General features: G+C 34.1%; 1 protein-coding gene across 2 annotated transcripts; it reads right to left on the bottom strand.

Moving 5' to 3' along the window:
- Nucleotides 1-3,471: 3,471 nt before the first annotated feature.
- Nucleotides 3,472-21,786, bottom strand: LOC115441384 (beta-1,4-glucuronyltransferase 1). 2 transcript variants are annotated; one of them, XM_030166163.2, is made up of 4 exons: nt 19,082-21,786; nt 14,263-14,383; nt 6,810-6,935; nt 3,472-4,725 (listed from the first exon to the last, which is right to left on the bottom strand). In XM_030166163.2, exons 1-4 carry the CDS (start codon nt 20,176-20,178, stop codon nt 4,531-4,533), a joined length of 1,539 nt encoding a protein of 512 aa, XP_030022023.2. In that variant the 5' UTR covers nt 20,179-21,786; the 3' UTR covers nt 3,472-4,530. The 2 variants fall into 2 exon arrangements, with proteins under 2 accessions (XP_030022023.2, XP_037303514.1); XM_037447617.1 differs by lacking the exon at nt 3,472-4,725 and adding an exon at nt 5,099-6,596 and having other exon boundaries at nt 19,082-21,782.
- Nucleotides 21,787-21,966: the final 180 nt, after the last annotated feature.

Genomic DNA, 21,966 nt, shown 5'->3' with positions numbered 1-21,966 from the left:
TTAATAAATTAAACCACATACTCGTCTTCACCTCTGCTGCCGTTCTGCCCAAAATTATGCATTAATAACGAATATTTACACAAAAAATCTGTTTTACTGTTAACTTTTTTAATTTTTGATCATTTTATAGATAAGTTTTAATATGACGTAGGCGTATGCCACACTGAAAGTATGATGTTGCTGCTGCGATGAATTCTCTTTGAGTAATAGTAGTAGCATCATGGCGTGTTAAATTAAAATTACTTTTTATTGATATTTATTTTGTTCGAAACTTATACTTTTTTATTTCACATCTCCAGTCCGAGTAGAGTACTTGATTTCATTTAATAAAGTAATGTCAAAATGAACCTGTATATCACAATGCATAAATACAATAACTTCTACAAAAGTTCAAAAAACAGTTAAGAAATACGAAAAAGCATATAACGAACTGTTTACGTAGGACGTTACCCTTTCAAGACATCAGGGAATACGAAATTCACAAACATATTTTACATGCACATTCTAGGAAACTTGAGTCCAGTATTTACCACCGCTTCGACTTAACACTAAAACATATTACTATAAATAAGAGATTATGATAATAAAAATCTGATAAAATAATAAAATAGACAGAATAAAAATATCATAAGATTCTTCGATATTGTGCAATAATTTAACTTTATAATAGGAACATAAATTGCAGTTATTTGCGTGCGTAAATATTTTGCATAGTGATGTAATACACTTTTATCGATAAACATTATTTTATTGAATTAATCTTTGTTTTTTTTTAATCATTGAATGACGAGACGAGCTTGCTGTTTGTCTGTTGATAAGCACTACAACCGCCCATAAACAGTAGAAACACCATCCAACAAATTGAATTACAAAATATTGTTTGGTATTCCACCACGCTTGCCAACCTGAGACAATGTTAAGTCTTATAATGTCCAGTAGCTATAGTCGTTACAATGTTCTTCAAACCGGAACACAACAGTGACTACACACTGCTGCTTGGTGGCAGAAATAGATATTGCAGTGGTACAGTCAGCAACAGAAGTCGTTGAACATAATTTGTTTCCAATATTTCCTAATCATTATCATTTACCATAAGTTACTGATTAATTTACATACAAAACAACTTGACATAATTGAACTACAAAAGTAGCTGAACGCTGTCAAACCATTCACTGCTAAACATTACTAGCGACAATTATTTATGATCTGTAAATTAGCAAATTCTTCGTTTTATATACAAGCTTTTTTTTCAACAGTCCAGAATTTCAATTAAATTGTTATTTTATAACATACTAGCTTTGGCTCGCTACTCCGCCTGCGTGAAAAAGTTTTTCAAGGACTAAAGTCTTGCTTTATATTTACCCGGGATTGAAAGTAGCGTATAGCGCTTAAGAGTAATGTAGCTTCCTATTAGTGAAATATTTTTAAAATCGGTTAAGCAGTTCCTGAATTAAGCGCATTCAAACAAACTCTTCAGGTTTATATAATAGTATATATTGAAGTTAATAACCAGAATTATATTTTTTTAAGTATGGACAAAATATCATAATTCCGTTATAAGTAATCTTATAACATTAATAGGAATAGGTTAGTTACAATTTAAACGTCCTATTTTATAGAGCACTGGCCGGTTTAAGGAACAAATGCGAAATTCAAAATTATTCTGGCAGGAGATTCTCTTCGAAGGATTCAACGTAAACGTCAGTTTCTTTTTCATATTTTTTTCAGCCAATCCTTTACATTGGTATTCATATTGAAATGATAACCTTAATCTGTACTCTTCTTTGGTAATTGATTTATGATCCGTTTCAATGTTCAGGTGTTTTGTAAATTAGTATCTGTTCATCGACTTTTGTTGCTGATCGTACCTACACAGGCGGAATCTCACATATGAAAGATCTACCACCATTGTCTTGCAATGAAAAGTTTATTACTGTTTCACTGTGATTGTAATAGTATAGACAAAATTGTTATTAATTTTTTTCATTGATTTAGAATTTTATTATATAATGAAAGAATGGTCTATTGAACTCAAATTTCTTTACAAATACACATTATTTACGGACGAATATATGCAATAATCGTTTTTGTATAGTATATATGTAACTAAAACACAGCCTTTTTATAAGTTTAATGCATATAAGATTACATTATTTTAAATAATTTCAATTTAACGAATCCATCAACTTAAAAAATCATTTCGAATGTAAACATAATTCTTATAAATGTAAATAAACAATAGACTTTATCAGTAATCTTAAACAAACTTACTACATAAATATTCTAGTAAATATTATTTCTCAAACAATACGAGTACGTTTTAATACAAGGCATTGTTACTGTTAAACTAAATTAGGAAAGTAGAACAACTGTTGAGTTATTAAAGTCGGTTTCCGTTTTTGAAACCATTAACTATTTTAATGACCTTTTGTTAATTTCAAGTTGTTAACAATTTTAACCAGATTCTTGAATTGTTAGTTTTTCATTAGTTATGAAAAGCAAATATAAATCACCGTTAAATATAAATATCATGAAAAATATATTCGCAACATAATAAATCCTTTAATATTGTACGAAGTATCGATAAAATTATTTTACAGTTGACATCTCGTCTCTAAATTACATACAAATGGAATCCTTATTTTATTTCTTATTTTGTAAAAATTTAATTGTCTAGCCAATTTTTTTTTACCAATGAACGACGAAAATAAATTAGAATTTTATATGAAAATTTAAAATGAGGTAACTATAGTATTTATATAAAAAACATAATAGGTATCATTTTGGTGGCAAATTTCCGTTTGCATAATTGTCCAAAATGATTACAATCCAACAAAAAACACCTTATTCACATTATTTTTGATTCAGAGCGTTATATTATGATAATACGCGAAATCAATTTAAATGAATTTAAGTTTTATTCAGCCTTCCGTCTGTACTAAGAACCTTTTCACTATATTAATTCGCTTAAGATGCTCCCGCCAGCAAAACGGCACAGGAAGCGTATTTTTAGAAGCTTTCCAATAGAAATTAATAAAATTTATAGGAAAAAAAATAAACATCATATTTCTACAACGTGTTATAATGTGGATATGATATCATGAATTTCATAATAAAAATGCCATAAAGATTGCGAATTCCGTGCATCTTCTCCTAAAACCAACAATTTTAAATAGAATATTTATTAAAGAACATTTTGATAGTTTAAAATAAAAAAAAAATAATAATAATTTTATAAAGAATTATTCGGAAATCTGCATATTTTCGGCGTAACTTATGCGCCGAAAATGTATGGAACGAATGCCTAACACCGTTTGCTCGGGGAGGATCTTAATATTAAAAATGCCTGACTGCCTTAGAGACGTAGTTGTATTGTATGCACGGTATGACACCGTTCTAAGATCCAGGATTCGAATCCAGGATCGGGCAATGGTATTTGAGTTTTTCTGCCCAGCGTAAGCCCGGAGTCTAAAATTTGTGCCCGATATAGCGATGAACTCGCCCCATATCACATAATGGGACGAAACACACATGGCGAAAAGTAAAGGCTATTATTGCACCTTTGCATAACCCCTTCGATGAAAATATTTGTTATAATATTAAAAATATATATGACTATAAAAGGCTATAAAATCCTAAGTGGGTTTTGACACTAATCCGTACAATTAATTTAATTAATTCCAATTTCAAATACTCAGTTCCAATTTCTAATAATTCGAACTGGCAACTGTAATTTTGTTCTAACACTCCCCGCTCTCCAAAGTCCCGCGGGCGGACATTCCTCCATGTGGTTTTATTAATTGCTAATAGTTGTAATTCAAATAACCGAGTTATGTGTTGATTAAATTAGTGTTTCGTGTTGCAATATGTTGCATGCTTTAAACGACTTGTACGATAAATAGTTCGGCTAGGGAGATGGTCCGAATATCATGAAATATTAAATTAATTTTATCGTGATACCTTCATTATTATGATAAAAATACATAGTTGACCAAGATAACTAATGATCTTTTAAGCATCAAATAAACCATCATAACCTAGAAATTAAACAATAAGATTAAATTTATAGATTTACAAAAATTCAAACATTTTCACAGACACCCCAATTAGTAGTAATTAGTAAGGTAACGGAACCCTTGAAGACCAAATTAATTTAAAAATCTTGATAAAATCGTTTCATAAAAAAAAGAAACCTCTTTGATTAAAAGGCAGCATACAAAATATAAGAACAACAATAATAAAATCAACAAAAAATCCTAATATGATTTTGAACTACAACAAAAAATACCAACAACATAATGGCCAATAATAAACAATAATGAACATTGTTAGGAACCGAACTTTTTTTGGTCAAACTACCTTATAATTAAACATTGCTAATGGATCACGTCAATCGCAATTGTATATCTTCGGAACACCAATTCTCTTGCACTTGCATTGCCTTCTACAAGAGCAGTGTCTCTTTCATTCTCAATACTTAAAGAGACTCCTTCGTACCCTTTACCTCATTCTTCAATAATACTTACCAAACTACATGACTTTGCATTGTGCACGATCATGGTACTTATGTCGTAAAGCGCCGAGAATTTTCGTATACCGCTCGGAGTTGAGTCGTTCGGCGCGCGTGTGGCGCGGCGCCACGTGGCTCTTCGAGACAGCAGCATGGCAAAGGAATCCCCCGTCCAGGACCACCATCCTGTACTCTTTGAGGCACAGCTCTAGCATCTAGTTGAAGAAAAGTTTCAAAAGAATTATTAATAGAATTGTGGAAATCCTTGGGGATAGTGCAATGCCGCGTGACCAAAAAAAAATAATGGAGATTGATCCTTACTGTACTAAACTTTAGATTAATGATACTAAACTTTTTATACGGTATTAGACTATCACCAAGTAAGTCTATTTACCCTTTCTACTTATTACATTTGTTTACATCTTGATATTATTTTAATTATGTGATACTCTATTAACATTATTAATTACTCCAAGAATAGATCCTTGTAGCCGAATTTCAGCCACGACGGCTAATCTCAACGGAGATCAGCAAGGTACGCGAAAGATATTATAGTGCAAAAGTGTGTGCGCAGTACACAGGTGCACACTCTGTTCCTTCATTCTCATAGTTCGGTGAGACGGCAATCCGACATGACCAGAGAGAAATCAGGTGTAAGACCAATTGTATTGTCGATTAGAAGTTTCGAATTTGATCAGGTACTATTATAGGTAACTGTTTTTCATACTTAATATTATTCAGTCGGAGAATAGGCATTGAACTCAGATCTTCCAGCTTTACCAGCTGGGTCATCAAAACGTGTAGCTATTTATTCACACTACTAAAAACAAACGTAAGGAATTTCTTCAATTAAGTTTATTCTGGAGCTACGTCACTTATCTGATCATGCGAATCCAATAACGTCAACTCTTCAAACATTCCAGTCTCACATAACTTATTGGATTAGAAGATGTAATACGTATCGTGTTATTTGAATATTGTGAACGTGTAATGAAAGTACAATAGAATGTTTTGTAATATATTTAACTATACCAAATACACAAAATGATAATACTCAGTACACAGAGAAATGTCTTTCTTACAAAATAAAGTATCTATACGGATCTGTAAATAACATTGCAAAGAAATAATTGAATGTAGAATTAGCAATGTGACGTGGTCAGTCGTGCAAAAAAAAAGAAAAAGGGCGCGTAACTGATCCAGCTGGCCTGCGGACCACTACGTTGGGGATACATTATTGCTTTAAATCGAACGGACGTTCACAATCGTTGCATTTTAATAGCTATATTTTTATGATCTTGCTTGTTAGCTAGTTTGATTAGAATTATCTTTTTGTAAATAATTTTTTTTTTTAAGTACTAAATACTATTTTAATTCTCAGTGTTGATTTTTAAACACATAAATGTTAAAACGCTAAATATAAAATATTTACATTTAGTATTTTCAATATGGTATGTTTGAAAGATGCGACACGTCTTTTAAAAGAAATAACTCAACACTCTCTCACGAAACTCATTATCCTGTCAGTACTATAAGCAACGGGAATTGAAATTGTTTAAAATATTCGTTGCACGAAGTATTTAGATGAAAACGAACGCTGCATACTTACGTGTTATTTGAATACGTTTAAATGCAATATTACAGATAATAAAGAAATAAACATGATGTTTCATTTGATTCAGTTAAAAAAAAAACATTAGAACTGGTATTACTAAGAATAGAGAGTGCAAGAACTAAACTCATGGTAATAAAATCGCAATTTAATTCATAAATCCAAAAACTTAACAAAAATTAAACTAACAAAGTAATTGATTAATAAGAAATAAAAAAAAACATATCAGTAACGAAAAACCAGATCACAACTGCGACTACCGGATTTTTTTATCAGTTCCAAAATACGCTTGTATTTTTTGGAAAAGTTTAACATACTGATGGAATATTGGTACAAATTGGAGAACACAGCCCACCGACGGATGGCGCACTGCGCAGGCGTGAGCAAATCTTTTTTCTGGTGAGGCGCTGCATGGCACAGGAATCCGCCATCTAATATATACAGTTTGTACTTCTGAAGGCATAGTTCTAGCATCTGGTAGAAATAAACCACTGTTAAAAAGATATTAAATAAAAAAGAAAACTAAAATGAAAATGCTGATAAAACAAAAACATTGAAAAATTATCACAAGTGGCGTCTTAACAATTACAAAATAATCATAAATAAAAAAAAAACATAAAACGCCAAATTTTTTGTCATATAATAAACAACCCTATTTACGTCTATCTAAGAGTTATAATTTATTACCTGCGTCATTTTGTCCTGCCGTCCCTCCCACGACAATACTTCGCTGTACCAAGGCTCCTTGTGAGTGCCAAAGTAGAGCGGCTCCCATCTGTGGTATGGGTACTCCCTTCGAGCGATCAACATCGGCTGCAACAATAAATTGTTATGTAACCCATTTATGAACTACTTACGACCGGTCGTAATTACTTGCTAACAATTAACTGAAGTTTGCTATCTCAACTCGACAGTAACAGTTACGCTACCAGTGTAGTGATTACACCCGCCGAAGCATTTTATTTTAGCACTGAAAACAAGTGGCGTAACAACTATAATTCTTTTCTATATTTATTTTTTAAATTTAATGATAATAATTTAAATAACATACTGCATAGATTATTATAACAATTATTTATAAATTTATTTATTAAGATGAAAAAGGCAAAAAAGAAATGCACAAATGACAATAATCTTACTCGACCTCTCGATATAAACTTCACGGGTAAGGTATTCTTATTTATCTTAGTATATAGAAATACAGATGATCATCAAAAGGAAGAATTTCAACTGTTTGTAATCTTTCAATAAGATATTGAGACCGGTCGTGAAATAATTCTATTAGGAATATCTATTTAGAAATTTAAAATAATAAGATAATTGAAATCACTATTAATAAATATCTGGTGTCTTGGTTTCTAAACTCGATCACACTCCAAATTAGCGACAAAAAGGTTGCCAATCAAGCAATTGACGGTAAGTAACCGCTATAACCACTAAGGACACTTGGTAGTCAAATTGTGGATGCCTTATATCTTAGATCATAAGGTTGAAAATGGACAAGAGAAGAGGGATTTTTTCACTTCCAGTAAAATAAGTGGGTGCGTGTTACGCAACAGCAATGCAACCTGTTCACATAAATTTTCTGTAAAGCAATACTACCATCCCAGTTGAATCCCATTCTACTAATATAAAATTGACAAGTTTTGAAAACGTTTGGATGTAAACATTGAAGGAAACAGACAAATAAATAAACCTCCACTGCAGTAGTTGAAGGAAGCATTAACGATCTTGTAGTTCAAGAAGTTTTCAAGTGTTTGCGGTAGAAATACGAACCATAAATAATGACACTTAAACTTAACCTCTTAATATTGGTAAAACTTCGATCAGTCCCCAAACTACTGGAAGTTCCAAAAGTTAGTTGACAGCGTACAGCGCTATACGAATTCTTGATCCAGTTATCTTCCTGAGGGAACCTGTTAGGACCTGAGTATTTAAAGTAATCACACAACTCATATTTAAGAAAGAAAAATGAACATGCAAAATGGAAAGTATTTGAACACTCAATAATACGTAAAATTACAAAATAAAATTTTACACTAAATGACCCAATTAATTAAATACTAAAAGCTGGCAACTAAAACTAAATTTGAGACGTCTACGCCTTTAATATTGAAATCGAAGCAACAGAAAATGGTCCACTTCGATAAATCACTGTACATTGTCGAATATTCAAAATAATTGCTATCGAATTTCGATAAAATACTCAACGAGATTGGCCCGAAAGGCAAGGGTTAATTGTTCCACGGTAAAATGATTTTGCCGATATCGATGGCATTGCGGCAGGAACATTCCTCGAAGATCGACAGCCGGATAAGTTTTGCAGTCTTGACGAAAATTCTGACCCGTGACAATACTAGGCCATGAGCTAACTAGAAAATGTCATAAAATACTTTGAAAACAACAGTAAGATTTCTTATCGTTTTGCACCCGGTATATTGGAAGCGAATAATAAGCTGGGAGGTGGTGGAAGCGATTTTCTGATGAGGCAACACTTGAGTTTATCAAACTCATTAACGTGGGATTAAATACCACAAAGTGGGTTTAGGTAAGATAGACGGCTGGTTGTAAAATTAAATCAAATCCTTACTGCAATATACTAAAGTAACTAACTCCAAGGCAGTAATAAAACAGATATGAACTTACTTAGTTCAGTCAGTTAAATGACAACCATAAAATAGTCATCTCAATATTTCATCTACGCACTGCTTCTAGAAATTTATTGCTCCATACTTGAAGTTAAATTGTCGAAAATTCTGAGGATCACGCGCTAAATGCACTTTGTATGCAAGACGTAAAATTAATTTGTTTAAAGAAGTCAAACATTGCAGAGGCGAGGATTGCGCTCCTCTCTGGTATGTGAGAATTAATGCAAATTCACAAGTACTTGATGCATCTCAGGAGACGAATTCTTTAAATATTTAAAGCAATGAATAGATTAATACAAGCAAAGGAACAGCGAAGGAAGAGATAATCTTTGATATTACTAGGTTTTACTCGCACCGCCGCCCCACTTTTCCAATTCCCAAAACCTACTTTACATGGATAAACAGTAGCCTATACGATAAACCAGTACGTGGTACATCTTTGAGCCAAATTTCATAAAAAAAAATCTAGCAATTCCGTTATTTACTCCTAACAAACTTCGAAACATGTTCATATTCTTTCGCTTTCAAAATATTGGTAACATAAGATAAAGAATACCAACTCGTGATACTATTCTATAGACACATCATTAAAATATATCATAAAATACAAATGTTCAGAATTTCTCTCGAGTAATTGATACACTAAACATACGACAGATGCAGAAAATAAACTTGAGAAGCGACGTCTGCGTTCAGTTTTACTTACAAATTCCCAGTCACGTCTATATGTTTGAACGCGCTAAACTTAAAAACTAACCGACGGATTTCAATGAAATTTGTTATGTAGATAATTTGAGACCTCGGGAAGGGTATAGGCTACTTTTATCCCGGAAAAATATGTAGCGAGACTATTCTCTCGAAATAATTTCTTTAACGCGGATGAAGCAGCGAGCAAAAGCTAGTATTATTATATAATATGAACTAAGATTTATATCAGCCGGCACAGTATTATTTTCAGGAATAAAAAACACGAGTATAGGTTTTCATTTTACAAAGTCATGACATATCCCATTTTTGGTTTTTCATCTACTCAGATTATCGGTCTTATAAATGATATACATGATTTCATTGCCGCTTTTCGAAAACCTAATTTTATTACACATCGCATCATCCTTTAGCAACCTGCGTGTAAAAAATACATAAGACTAGGGCGAAGTGCTTCATAATATAATAGTTAAAACTTTTATGTATTATAATTAATCGCATCAAGACAAACGAACTGAACCAACAACAATGGAAATATCGAAACGCAAAATGCAATTTTTCAAGCCACGTCCAAAGAAATGCCAATCAAACCGTACGAAAGGCAATCAGACGGGGCGTTTAATGCACGCCTTCCGACCGCCGGTGATAACCGCTCAATCTCTCGAGTGACAATCAAGGCTATAATACGTTTACGTCTGAAGAGCTAACAGGGTCATAAGAGGCGCGGGAAGGTTCTGTAAAATGCGCACTTACAGCCGCAAAACTTACTTTTTTTTTTAAACTTGCTTAATCGTTTTTTAAAATTACTTCGGCTTTATTAGTCATGTAATGTGTTCTTATAATCATGACTGCCTCGATGACATAGTTGTAATACGTACACGGTTAAAGTGCGCCGCTACCGTGCTGCGGTCTTGGATTCAAATCACTCTCGAGAAAAATAATTGGGAATGGGTTTTTCCATCTTAAAAATTACTACGTCTCAGTTCGATGTCAAAAAGTTAACGGTGTGATACACGTGCTTTAAAAAGCTTGTAAAGCCGTTAGTTCTACGCCTGATCGTCGCCTACGCCTTACTCCTATCGTCTCGAATTGCCGTCTTACTGGACTATGAGAGTAAAGGAAGAGAGAGTGCACCTGTATATTGCGTACACACTTGTGCACTAGCATTTCTTCCGCGTATATCGCTGATCTCCGTTGAGATTGGCTGCCTTGGTTAAAATTTGTCTAGGAGAGATTCATTCTTATCAACATGCCCTTATCCTGTGCTGTGAGGGTCAATCAACATACCTCTTGCACACATATTCCTGAAAACGAGTTATGCCTATCTTCTTGTGTTATAGGACTGTCTCCCTGTCAAAACCGCACAAAAGACACAGCTCTACGCAGTGCCTCTAAGTCCTGTCTCCAAAACTGGAGGAACTGAGCTCACACGTACCAAAGTACACCTATAAAAACTACAATGTAAGGTAACAGCAGTAACCTACTCACTCACCAACGACCCTTGATCACTGAATAATTAATCGCCACTTATGACAAGCTGGAAATGTCGAAGTCGCCTTGACCCGAACAGTAGTGTTTTTTAAACTAAAACTATAGACTCTATCCACTGGTAATAACGATCACTGACTAGAAATAATTATATATTTCTACGTACACCATAAAATAGCTCAAGCAAAGATTATCTTTTACACCAAATTAATCACTACGTCTCGCTTCACCCATCAACGTGCGCAGCCTTATCTACCTCATAGTCACGTCGGCATATTAATTGCCAACTAATTATCAGGGAGCCTGTTTTAACTGGGCCACTACTATATAGGGTTGTATAGTTATAAATTTGCAAAATGATTACGAGATAACATTACAGCGTTTATTTTTAGACGTGGTAACTCGTTAGAGGCTGACTCGTCGTTTTCTTTGTGTCGATGTAGAGCGCCGGCGCTACGTGGGCCGTATTTTCTTTATTCAACTGTGTCTGATGGATTTAGAAGATGAATTTTCAAATGCACTTTCTTAGTTTTTATTTATATGAGGGTAGAAGGATACCGTGGAACTAACATTAGTAATACGACGTAAACTTAAAATTGTTTACCTTAAAATAAATCTGATTTTATCGCGATTTTTTATATTATTATAATTTTAAAATACGATTGTACAACTTTTGTAATTGTAAAGAGGTAGATATTGTAACTTTGACTTTGTGTGTGACCAACACCTATGAGCCCCCCCCCCCCCCTCCCCCCATGACCACGAAGGCTGCAAAGTCGGGAGAAAAGTTGATAAAAAATTATGATATAAAAAACAGTGATCTAAGATTCGTGTAAACATAAACAATCATTATTGTTTACCTTTTTATTTATTTTCAACAAAAACTTAGTTTCTTACAGATACCATTTGATAATGAATATGTGCCGTTTTAAAATATATTATAACTAAAACTTAATAGTAGGTATACACACACATTGGTACCCAAAGTAAAATTTAACTTGTAATGTGTCTTTACATTGTATTATTATAGATCTCAATTTGGCTAATTTCGTCAGCTACGCAATAATTATCAGTGCAAGTTCTGCATCATTCCACCATTCCCGACGATAAACAAGTTGTGTTCTAAAATTTACATATTTCTATACGGTATATTTAGCTTACCAACCAAGTTACATACTATAAGAGTATTGACAATTCCCTCTATCCATTGATCAATGACAATTGATTATTAAGTTTATTAAGATCACTGAATTACTTTTAAAAAATTTCGAATTTAGAAATGTGTTTAAAAAGAACATATATTTCCATCACTATTTACGCTCGCAAAAAAGTTATCCAAACAAAACCCTTCTTCAAAACGATTCCCTTGTGTTACGTTATTCTATTTTTACAAAACCTAGCTAGAGAAGTAATGATAATGCACTCTCTCACTCCAGTCACGTAGCTTTTAAACGTAGGGATAAAGTGCTTCTTTTACAAAAAATAAAAGCTATTTTTTTTTTCAAATAATTTCCTTGCGTGATCGAAACACATCTCTAAATAAATTTGAAAAAATATTTACTAACAGCATACACATTTTCAACACGTTAATTCAGCATAATGTTTTAGTACAAATATATAAGAAATAATATAACTAAAAAGTACCATAGGTTCGCTGCCTATATAATTTAGCCTTCTAACCCTTTATGGAAGTGAAAACATACGACAGAAAGTGGGTGCACCAGTAGCGTCTCAGCCTACCCCTTCGCTGACAAAGGCGTGAATATAAAAAAAGTAATAAGTAAAATTACGTCCACTTAACAAAATCTCCTAACTTAAACGTATCAAGGAATCATTTAACTACAGTCGAAAAACATAAACATGTGACGACCACGCCGCATACTATTTTGCAGTGGCGAAAGGTCCATATAATCCGATTCCTGCCGACTTTATGTAAAATCTTCTTACTATTATAACAATTTGCAGACAGCAATTATGCACATTAGTACCTATAGGTTGTGTCGGGTTACCTTTCAGAAATCTTCACCATTTACAAGTGACATCTATCATGTTTATATCCATCGATATATATGTACTACGTACTAGATTTGGCGTTCAGAACATTCACTGTGTTCAACTGAATTGAACCATCATCTATTCGAACTGATTTTAATATGGTGTCAATATTGATCTTTGTGGTTGTGTACGGAGTGGCGGTCATAATATAAAAACGCGAGTCTAAGTGTAAACCTGAAAATATAAGTAAAATTATTTGTTGTTCAAGTGAATAAATAGGTTATAACAGGTTTTGGTTGCCATTTTAGTTCAGATTTTGTACAAATAGTTTATATGGATGTTCATGTCTATAGAATATACGTCAATGTTTATATCCATATTAAAAGACTTGAAGGTTACTTAACATCGGATAATCTTACGTGTCACCTGTTTGAGCTACCTTGCCCTTTTTCCTTGGCAAAGTCATGTAAAAATAAACAGCCTACCATGAATGTAAGAAGGTAATACGTTATGCAAAATCTTATTCCAGACGACTGGGTAATAAACATCAGGTACTTGTAAAACAACGGGCAATAAGGTCGTATTTTGAAATTCAAAATGTGGAGAGAATTTCCTTCGTTACTAGAAAGTATTAAGGTAAAGACAACAATGTACATCAAAGAATTTATTCAGAGTCTGTTATTGAACATTATTTGAAGAACCAAAGTAGGTAAATAATTAATAATTAGAATGCTTTATTTTATATGTCAACGCTATAATTTCAAGCCTTAAACATATTACTATTACTTGTGTAAATTAATTCCTATATAAATCTATATATTTTCGTAAATATTTCTTAAATAAAAAGAAAACCAAGATGCAGTGGCGGAGGTTCCATATAGGTAAACCTATTCCTGACGTCTTCCCTTTATTTAGAATCTAATTATCATTAGAACAATTTGCAGACCATATTCATGCACCTTTCGCCTCTGTTAAGATCTCGAACACGCGTAGTCATTGTAGCACAGTTGAAACCGCGTAGCAGACACCGCAAAGCACGGTTGTATAATGTAACCGACAACCGACATGCTGTTAAACTGTTATGTATGGTTGTTAAATTAATTGAACAGGGCGGTAAGAGCGGAGCGGGGCGGTCGGGAGGCGGATTAACCGGCCGTTACAATTAAAAATATATTATTAATAGGGTTATTAACGTATGGCCTGTTAAATAACACTTTATGTCGTACGAAGCAAGGTACATTAAAAGATATCTAAACCGAGAAAGTTGAAAAGGCGAAAGAAAAATAACTTCTGTTAAGACTCACCTCAACCACCTTCGGCGCTGGTCTCAGAAGCCAAGACTGCAGTCCAGGGAACCTTTGGCAATGAGAACAGACTTTCTGGTGGAAATACATCGCTCTGTTAGCAGCCACCATTCGCACCAATCTGTTGACAAATGATTTTAAATGAGTTTATACATGTATGGTATATATTTTTTATTTAAGAATCCTAAGTATTTGTCGCGTTATTTAGATCAAATATTTTGCAATAAAAATGTTTGTTATAAGGGCTGTTGTTATAAGGGATTGATCTTTGAAACTAATGAACTTATATAAGACCAGCTGCTGCCTACGGCTTAGCCCGCATGATTTTTTTCCAGGATGAATATTTTCCCGGGATAAAAATATATAGCACGCACTCTGGAACAAAAATAATCAATATCGGTTTTGTAGTTTCCGAGATTGTCGCGTTCAAAACAAACTCTTCAGCTTTATAATTAAGTATAGATTAATCTATTTCCTAATAATGCTTTTGGATACTCTTTATTCTACAAACAGACTTTAACACGCGCTGAGCTATGTGCAGAAGTTATACAAATTAAAACTAATAGTATTACATTATGGTTATAAATTAAAAAACAAACCAATTTAATTTCTACATAGAAACAATTCCAATATCCCGTTAATATTGAGATACAATGCAAATATAACAAAATCCGCATACAATTCCGGCAATAACAATTGCAAACAAACGATAGATAAATATCAAACGTGCCAGCAAAATAATAGTAAGCAATAATCGTATATCGTATGCGTTTAGAGCATTTTGTGGGCTAGCATCGCCCACCGATGGTCGTAAAAATGATAATAAATATAACATTTTAAAACCTAGAAAGGCAAATGTTACAACAGTGACGTCTCTAAAAATAACATTTTATGAGAGGGAGCTGGGAAGCCTTGAGTCGTAAGTGCTGACTTATTCAACTTTATTGCATTTTAAAATAAGATATGAAATATTGCAGTACTACTTTAATAGTTCTATATTATTTTGAAGATGGCAGAAGTGTATTACAACTTACTACTATATAAATTACGGATGTTGGGAAAGTATTTATTTTTTATTTATTTGAATGACAAGACGAACTTGCCGTTCGCCTGATGGTAAGCGAAACGACCGCCCATAAACAGTAGAAATACCATCCAACACCTTGAAATACAAAGTAATGTTTGGTATTTTACTGCGCTCGCCATCCTGAGACGTGAGTTGTAAATCTCATTATGTCCAGTAATTACACTGGCTACAATGTCCTTCAAACTGGAACACAACAGTGACTACACACTGCTGCTTGGCGGCAGAAATAGACATTGCATTGGTAGCTACCCAGGCGCACTCTCACATATGAGAGACCTACCTTCTGTGAGAAATGTTATATCTGAATTATATTAATTACTTGCATCCACTACTTTCAAGAAATTGTCTATTTAAAATAACGTGATAACGACTTTACACATATTTTGACAATATATAAAGCTGAAGATTATCTTTTAACATGTTTATTCCAAAACCTACTAAACTGATTTTGAAATTTACCCATATAGAAAGCTATATCACCCTGAGTGCTATAGGCTAGTTGAATCCCAGGAAACTATTTATCCCGGAATACTTATTCACGTAGACGGAGCCGCAGGCAAAATCTTGTTAAATAATATATGTGTATAAAACTATCATATATTTATTCAACTATGCTTGAAATTATTCCATCGCTTATGAATCGGATTGCAACGGAGCAGTGACTAAAGGTGAAGTTTTCCGAAAGGCAACCCAACACAACATATAGGTACTAATATGCATATTTATGTAGACTACATATCGTTCTAATGATAATTATATTGAGCTGTCTTGCTGTCCTCGCGGCTTGGCCCGCGTTAAAATCAGTCATAATTATTTTCCTGCGTAAATCCCGACCTACGAGATTTTTTACAACCACACGACCTCATAAACAGTAATCATTATATTTCAGTCAATTTACGTAAAACCGCAATGCACTATTAACCTAAAACTTCCTAAAAAATGCATTATCTTTTAGTAAAAACCGTACAAAAATTCGTTCAGTAGTATTTTAAAAAAAATCGATCACATACTTTAGCTTTTATGGCTTTTGGGGACTTTATTTTATAATATGTATAGTTAAGTAAATTACGAAAGGAATGCCGACAGGAATCGGGTTATACGGAACCTTCACCAGTGTTATAGATATACATAAACCTATAAAAATACTGTGACGTCAAGAAACCAGAGCAAAACGCGTCACTCGCGTTGCACGTTACGCAGAGATATTACATAAGGTTCCACAAGTTTCTATAGTACGATCGAATGCGAAAATATTAATAAATCTCTCCTAAACCGAATTTTGACCACAGCATTTTTTTTTTTTTTAGGAACATTACTGAGTCACAAGGGAATCGATTTTTTAGTTGATATACTAATATAACTACTCAAAAAAACACTGTGGGATGAATACTAACTAGTCAACGTATGAGTGTGCTGTCATAGTCACTCCTCTACCTACCCTTTTGAGTATAAACCGTGAGTAAAATAAAGTGTAAGTCATATCAAATCACAAGAATTTTGTGTAAATAAAATTCGTATTTTTTTAGTTATTATTCTCTACGTTTCTTCCACATGTAATTGAATTTTCTAGAAAATAAGTAAAACTACTCCACATTCCTTCGAGAATTTAAAGTTCAGATTCAACCAGCAGTAACTAGATTCTAAAGTTACAAGTGATTTATGCGTTTAGATCTTTTGATTTTACGAAATCCTTTTGAAATATTTTATCTAAGCACTATGCAGGTTGCAAACCAAAAATGAAACCGTGTGCTTAAAATGTGGCAAAAAAAAATACACAACTCGTGTCGTTTTATTGTGATTGGCTGAGAGACTAACACGTGACTGGTGCATTGGTCTCTCGACCAATCACAGACATGAAAATTAAACGACATCGACTTACGATTCTCGTTTTTTAGGTCATTCTAAAAGGACTGAATTTGTTCAACTTAGTTCTCATAGTTGAGATCTTTTTCATGTTTGATTAGACCACAAACTATGTAAACCGAGCTATGTTCTATGTGGAATATTCTCAGCTATGCGAATTTCGACCTAAACTAAACTAACTTAACTAAGTTTTTGGTCTGGCGTTATTAGACTTGCCTTAACCGACTCGGTCGCATAGTTGCATCACCATACTATCTAATATTTGCGCTAGATATGACGTCACGACTATCACGTTATAGGACTTAATAAACATGGCAAGTTGATGCACTTGTTGCACGTCTACCTACTCTTATTGGAATAAAACGCGTAACTTTATGTACATATGCATTGTTGGTGTATATTTTTTTTTAGCAAACATCGCCTTTATTACATACCCTTTAAGGTTGATCATAAAGATCTGCTGGCGGCCATTTCGTAGTTGACGGATAATAAATGGGTAGATCTAGAAATCGCTTTGCCAAGCATTATTTCTAATTGTATTTAATCTCGTGAATTGTATATCGTCACGGCTCACAGCATCGTTGTAAACTAATTAAGAAATAAAAATAGCCTTTATTTATTTTGCTATAAAGCTTATAACTTGATAAGGCATTTATAAGTTTAGATGGAAACGTGTATACGCTATGTTAATATAGGTATCGATAACAACGACAACATACAACCTCGTTGTTATCGATCATCCTCTAACATACTCTAACACGTAGAAATAATAAATACATTCGGTTCAATAATCGACCTTGCGACCTTCATTTCACGACTCGCCCCTCGCCTACAGCCTCCAATTACGAAAATATTGCCTATGCATATATATATCGGGAAATAAGCTAAAATAAACTTGTCCCTGAAAACCGAAGCCCGAATTAACTTTCCGTTTCCATTCCAGACACCGCCCTAATAATTAATAGAAACTCAGCCAAGAGTGTCGTATTTATTCAGGCGCAGAATAAATTCTTATATAAGGCAAGAATCACGTAGCGGGTGAATCGCCGTCGTATATGACTTATACTAAGACGTACGCAGAACGTGTTTATTAAAAATATAATAGTGATATATGTAGGTATTCTGAGGGATTTAACATAGAAGTTATGGAAGTAGTTAGTATATCAAACGTGGGGAATAAGAATTTAAATATTTCTCTAAATGCCTCCGTGGCGTTTTTGTATTACGGTATGACTGCAGTAATGAGGTCCCGGGTTCGATCCCCGAGTCAGCAATGTGATATTGGGTTTTTGTGCTCGGTATCAGCTTGGAGTCTGCCATGTGACGGCACCAGTTACGCCGCTGCCTACCCTTTCGGGGATAAAAGACGTGTGTGTGAATGTTTTTCTGACATTAGTGTATGAATACAATTTCGAATGTGGGAAATAAACTGATTTTATTAGTATTTATGACTGCACTTTGAATAGGATTCCGGAACTTAAGAATTTTGTGTGTGAAATATATATCATTTTCTCTTTCAGAACTATTTTACTATATTCAAAGGCAGTGTACCTACATTAGCCGTGGGGTACAGGTTTAAATTCCTGAGTGAAAAACTAATATGTATCACAAAATTTAACTCGAAGCATACCCATGTAAAAATATTTTCTTAAATAATGTACCATCAGGTTATAACTGTTATCCCGCGATAATACATACAACCTATGTTGGTAACTATATACCTCTATGAATAATATAATGTCGGTAAGTTCCTACGTGGCTGCGTGAAAAGTAAGACAAACCAACATACTTTCACATATACAATATTAGTACATATATAATATAGTAAACTGATAATATTATTTTTATAGAATTATGCTATACACTTACGTCTCTTTGTCTCGAGGTATTTCCTCTCCCCTCTCCACTTCGAACAGCGGCACGACAAATATTGTCTTCGTAAACTGGCACCCCTCGCGCCTCTTCTTAGCCCCCATAAGCTTTTTTATCATCGCCAAGAACTTCGGCGCCAATCCGTCACTCGGTACCATTTCTATATCCGACACTATGAAGTAATTTGTCCTCGATGCATTCCTAGCCACATTCCTGCCCACGTTGATTGGATAAATCATATTGTATTCCTTCCTATACGTTGGGATTTCGAAGGAGTCCGGACCAGAGCAGTCTTCGAATTTCAACGTTGGAGCTTGTATAGGCTTTTTCGGGAAACCCATCATCATTCTTTCGATTTTCCTTTTCCTCACCCACTGTATGTATTCTGCTCTCGTTTTATTGTCGAGTTTTCTGTAGCTTTCTATTCTATTCTTCAACATCAATGTCATGTTTGCTGTCGTCGTTAGAACGTCAGTACTGGGCACGACCCACTGCTCCCTACTCCTCAATTTTGGGGGATATTTTTTAGGAAAGAACAAATGCAGAGACACTTTCGCCATGTCCGGATAACAATGGCAGAGCTGATTCATGATTTGCATGCATATGTCCAGGTCATAATCGGGAACGAAGACAGAAAGGCTGATCGGACCTTCCCAGTACCTAGCTATTTCGACTATATGATACAGGAATCCCGCAGTAGCTTGCGTGGCGTACGTCACTGCATCGTATTTGCCGTCTTTACGGTATGCTCGGCCTCTCACAGCGTCATACACCACTCTGTAAGGACTTTTGCTTCCAGTTTCAGGGGACGGATGCGTAGGGAAGCTTCCCCATGTGAGCTTGTCAGGGAGGCCGTAGTTGAAGTCACAGTAACTGACGCTGTCGTTCGGCTGAATGCCTCTAAGGAAGGTGCCGGGTCTGTAGTCAAAATCACCGACACGGGGCTGCGTGTGAGGCTGGTCCTGGTGTCTGTACGCGTATAGCTGCAGGATTATCGTGATCGTGACTATGAAGGAGACCAGAAGGAGTATCGTGGAGTGTCTCCTGGTCAGCCTGTAGGAGTAGGCACCAAATATTCGCATACATCTCGTCATTTTTCACTTTCATTGTTTTTATTTATAGATATCGATGAATAAATTGCATCATCCCCTCCATCGCTTACTTGGTTTGGAACAAGGAACAAGAACCATTAACTGCCTACTGTTTTCTTCTCTTTACCTTCATTTGCGAATTGTCATATGAATAAATATCACGAGCTAACACCGAACATAATAAGCATATTGGTAACACCCTTTTCCAAGAAACACTTTCACAAATTCTTGTTAGAACGCAGTGAAAAACTAACCTCTAACGTAGCGATTGTACGGAAACTCAAATTTATACACAAAACATACAAAGGCACCGAAAATTAACTTCACTATATATATTTATACGTAATAGCACAGTAATTCGCCACTATTAGGAAATATTCGCGTTATAATTTTATTTATTTGCCGGATAATGTTTTATTTTGACAGGATATGCGCGCGCCGCCCCGTGCCGTTCTGCGCAACTGCAAAATCAATATTCCCGCCATGGTTGCTAGAGTCCGCATCACACATTGACAAGTTTCGGCGAATGTCTTCGGCAAATCATCTCTTTAAAGTGAAACGATTCCTTGAAATTGTCTTAATTGTCCATTTTCATTTTTCTATCTAATTATATAATTATTAAACTTATATGGAGTTTTTTTACTTTGTTTACCGCGGTGTTTCTCATTTGATAACACTCATCATGTTTGTTCACTGAATCATGTAATAATATCGTAATGGATTTGTTAAAAAATATTATAAATTATTTTTAAAAAATTGATCCTCAGCATAGAACTGACCATTTCACTAAGCCCGAACCCTTAAAAGGGTAGGCATAATTGCAACTAGATTGACAGCGGAATTTCTGTCTCATAAAATATGTAACCCTGTATGAATCAAGAGTACAAATTTCAAAAGAAACACTTAAGTAAAATGTCTTATGAGTCGTATGATTTGACCCATGATTTTGAAGGACTTGACCGTTGAACTCAAGACTCCTATCCTCATATCATGCCGCAAAAAAGCCGATGTCATTATCACAATACACCTAATGTACTTTATAGTAAGTACATGATTAAACAATTTTCAATCTACACAAAAATATTAGCAAATCCACCAACACAATGAATCACAAACATCACGAGAAGTTTACAGCGCCTCAAAGTTTACCATGCTTGAATTATTCGCTTGTCAAATAAAAAACATCAGCTCCATTGATTTTTTGTAAGTGGCAGTAAGAAAAGTATGGACAGCCCTCTAAAGATAAAGTTTTACCGCCTAGTTTAACCGAAACTTTCGAACTTTCATGACCGTTTCTAAAAAAAAGAAGGTAAGACCATATGAAACAAGGTAATGCTATATCTACTTCAGATGTTTCTCAAAAAGCAAATTGCAGACTACAATTTACTACGACAAGATTATAGCGGTATGCTAGCCGTGGAAGCTCTCAAACAGAATATACGTGTTACTGAAACATTAAGCATATTCATAATATATAGCGTTACAGCTGATTAATATTGTTTTCAAGTGAATACAAACCCATAAATTCTTAGAATTGAAGAGAATTATAACAACACATTCAATTCTTGGAATAGGAATAATATGAAATATTCGTGCTACATTTCCATATAAAAAACTATTAATACAATAAAGCATATTTCAGCCATTATTTTATTTTTAGTTAAATTATGATATTGCTTTCTGTTTTCACAAATTACACATATTCGATTTCCTTAATTTCTGAATGCCATTTAATGAGTATTTTCTTGGCTTTATGATTTCTGGGGTCACAAACAGTAGCATCCTTTTAAT

Source organism: Manduca sexta, chromosome 7 (assembly GCF_014839805.1).
Source record: "Manduca sexta isolate Smith_Timp_Sample1 chromosome 7, JHU_Msex_v1.0, whole genome shotgun sequence".
Lineage (NCBI taxonomy): Eukaryota > Metazoa > Arthropoda > Insecta > Lepidoptera > Sphingidae > Manduca > Manduca sexta.
The sequence above is the reverse complement of the archived record's forward strand: the minus strand, read 5'-3'. Positions and strand labels throughout refer to the sequence as shown.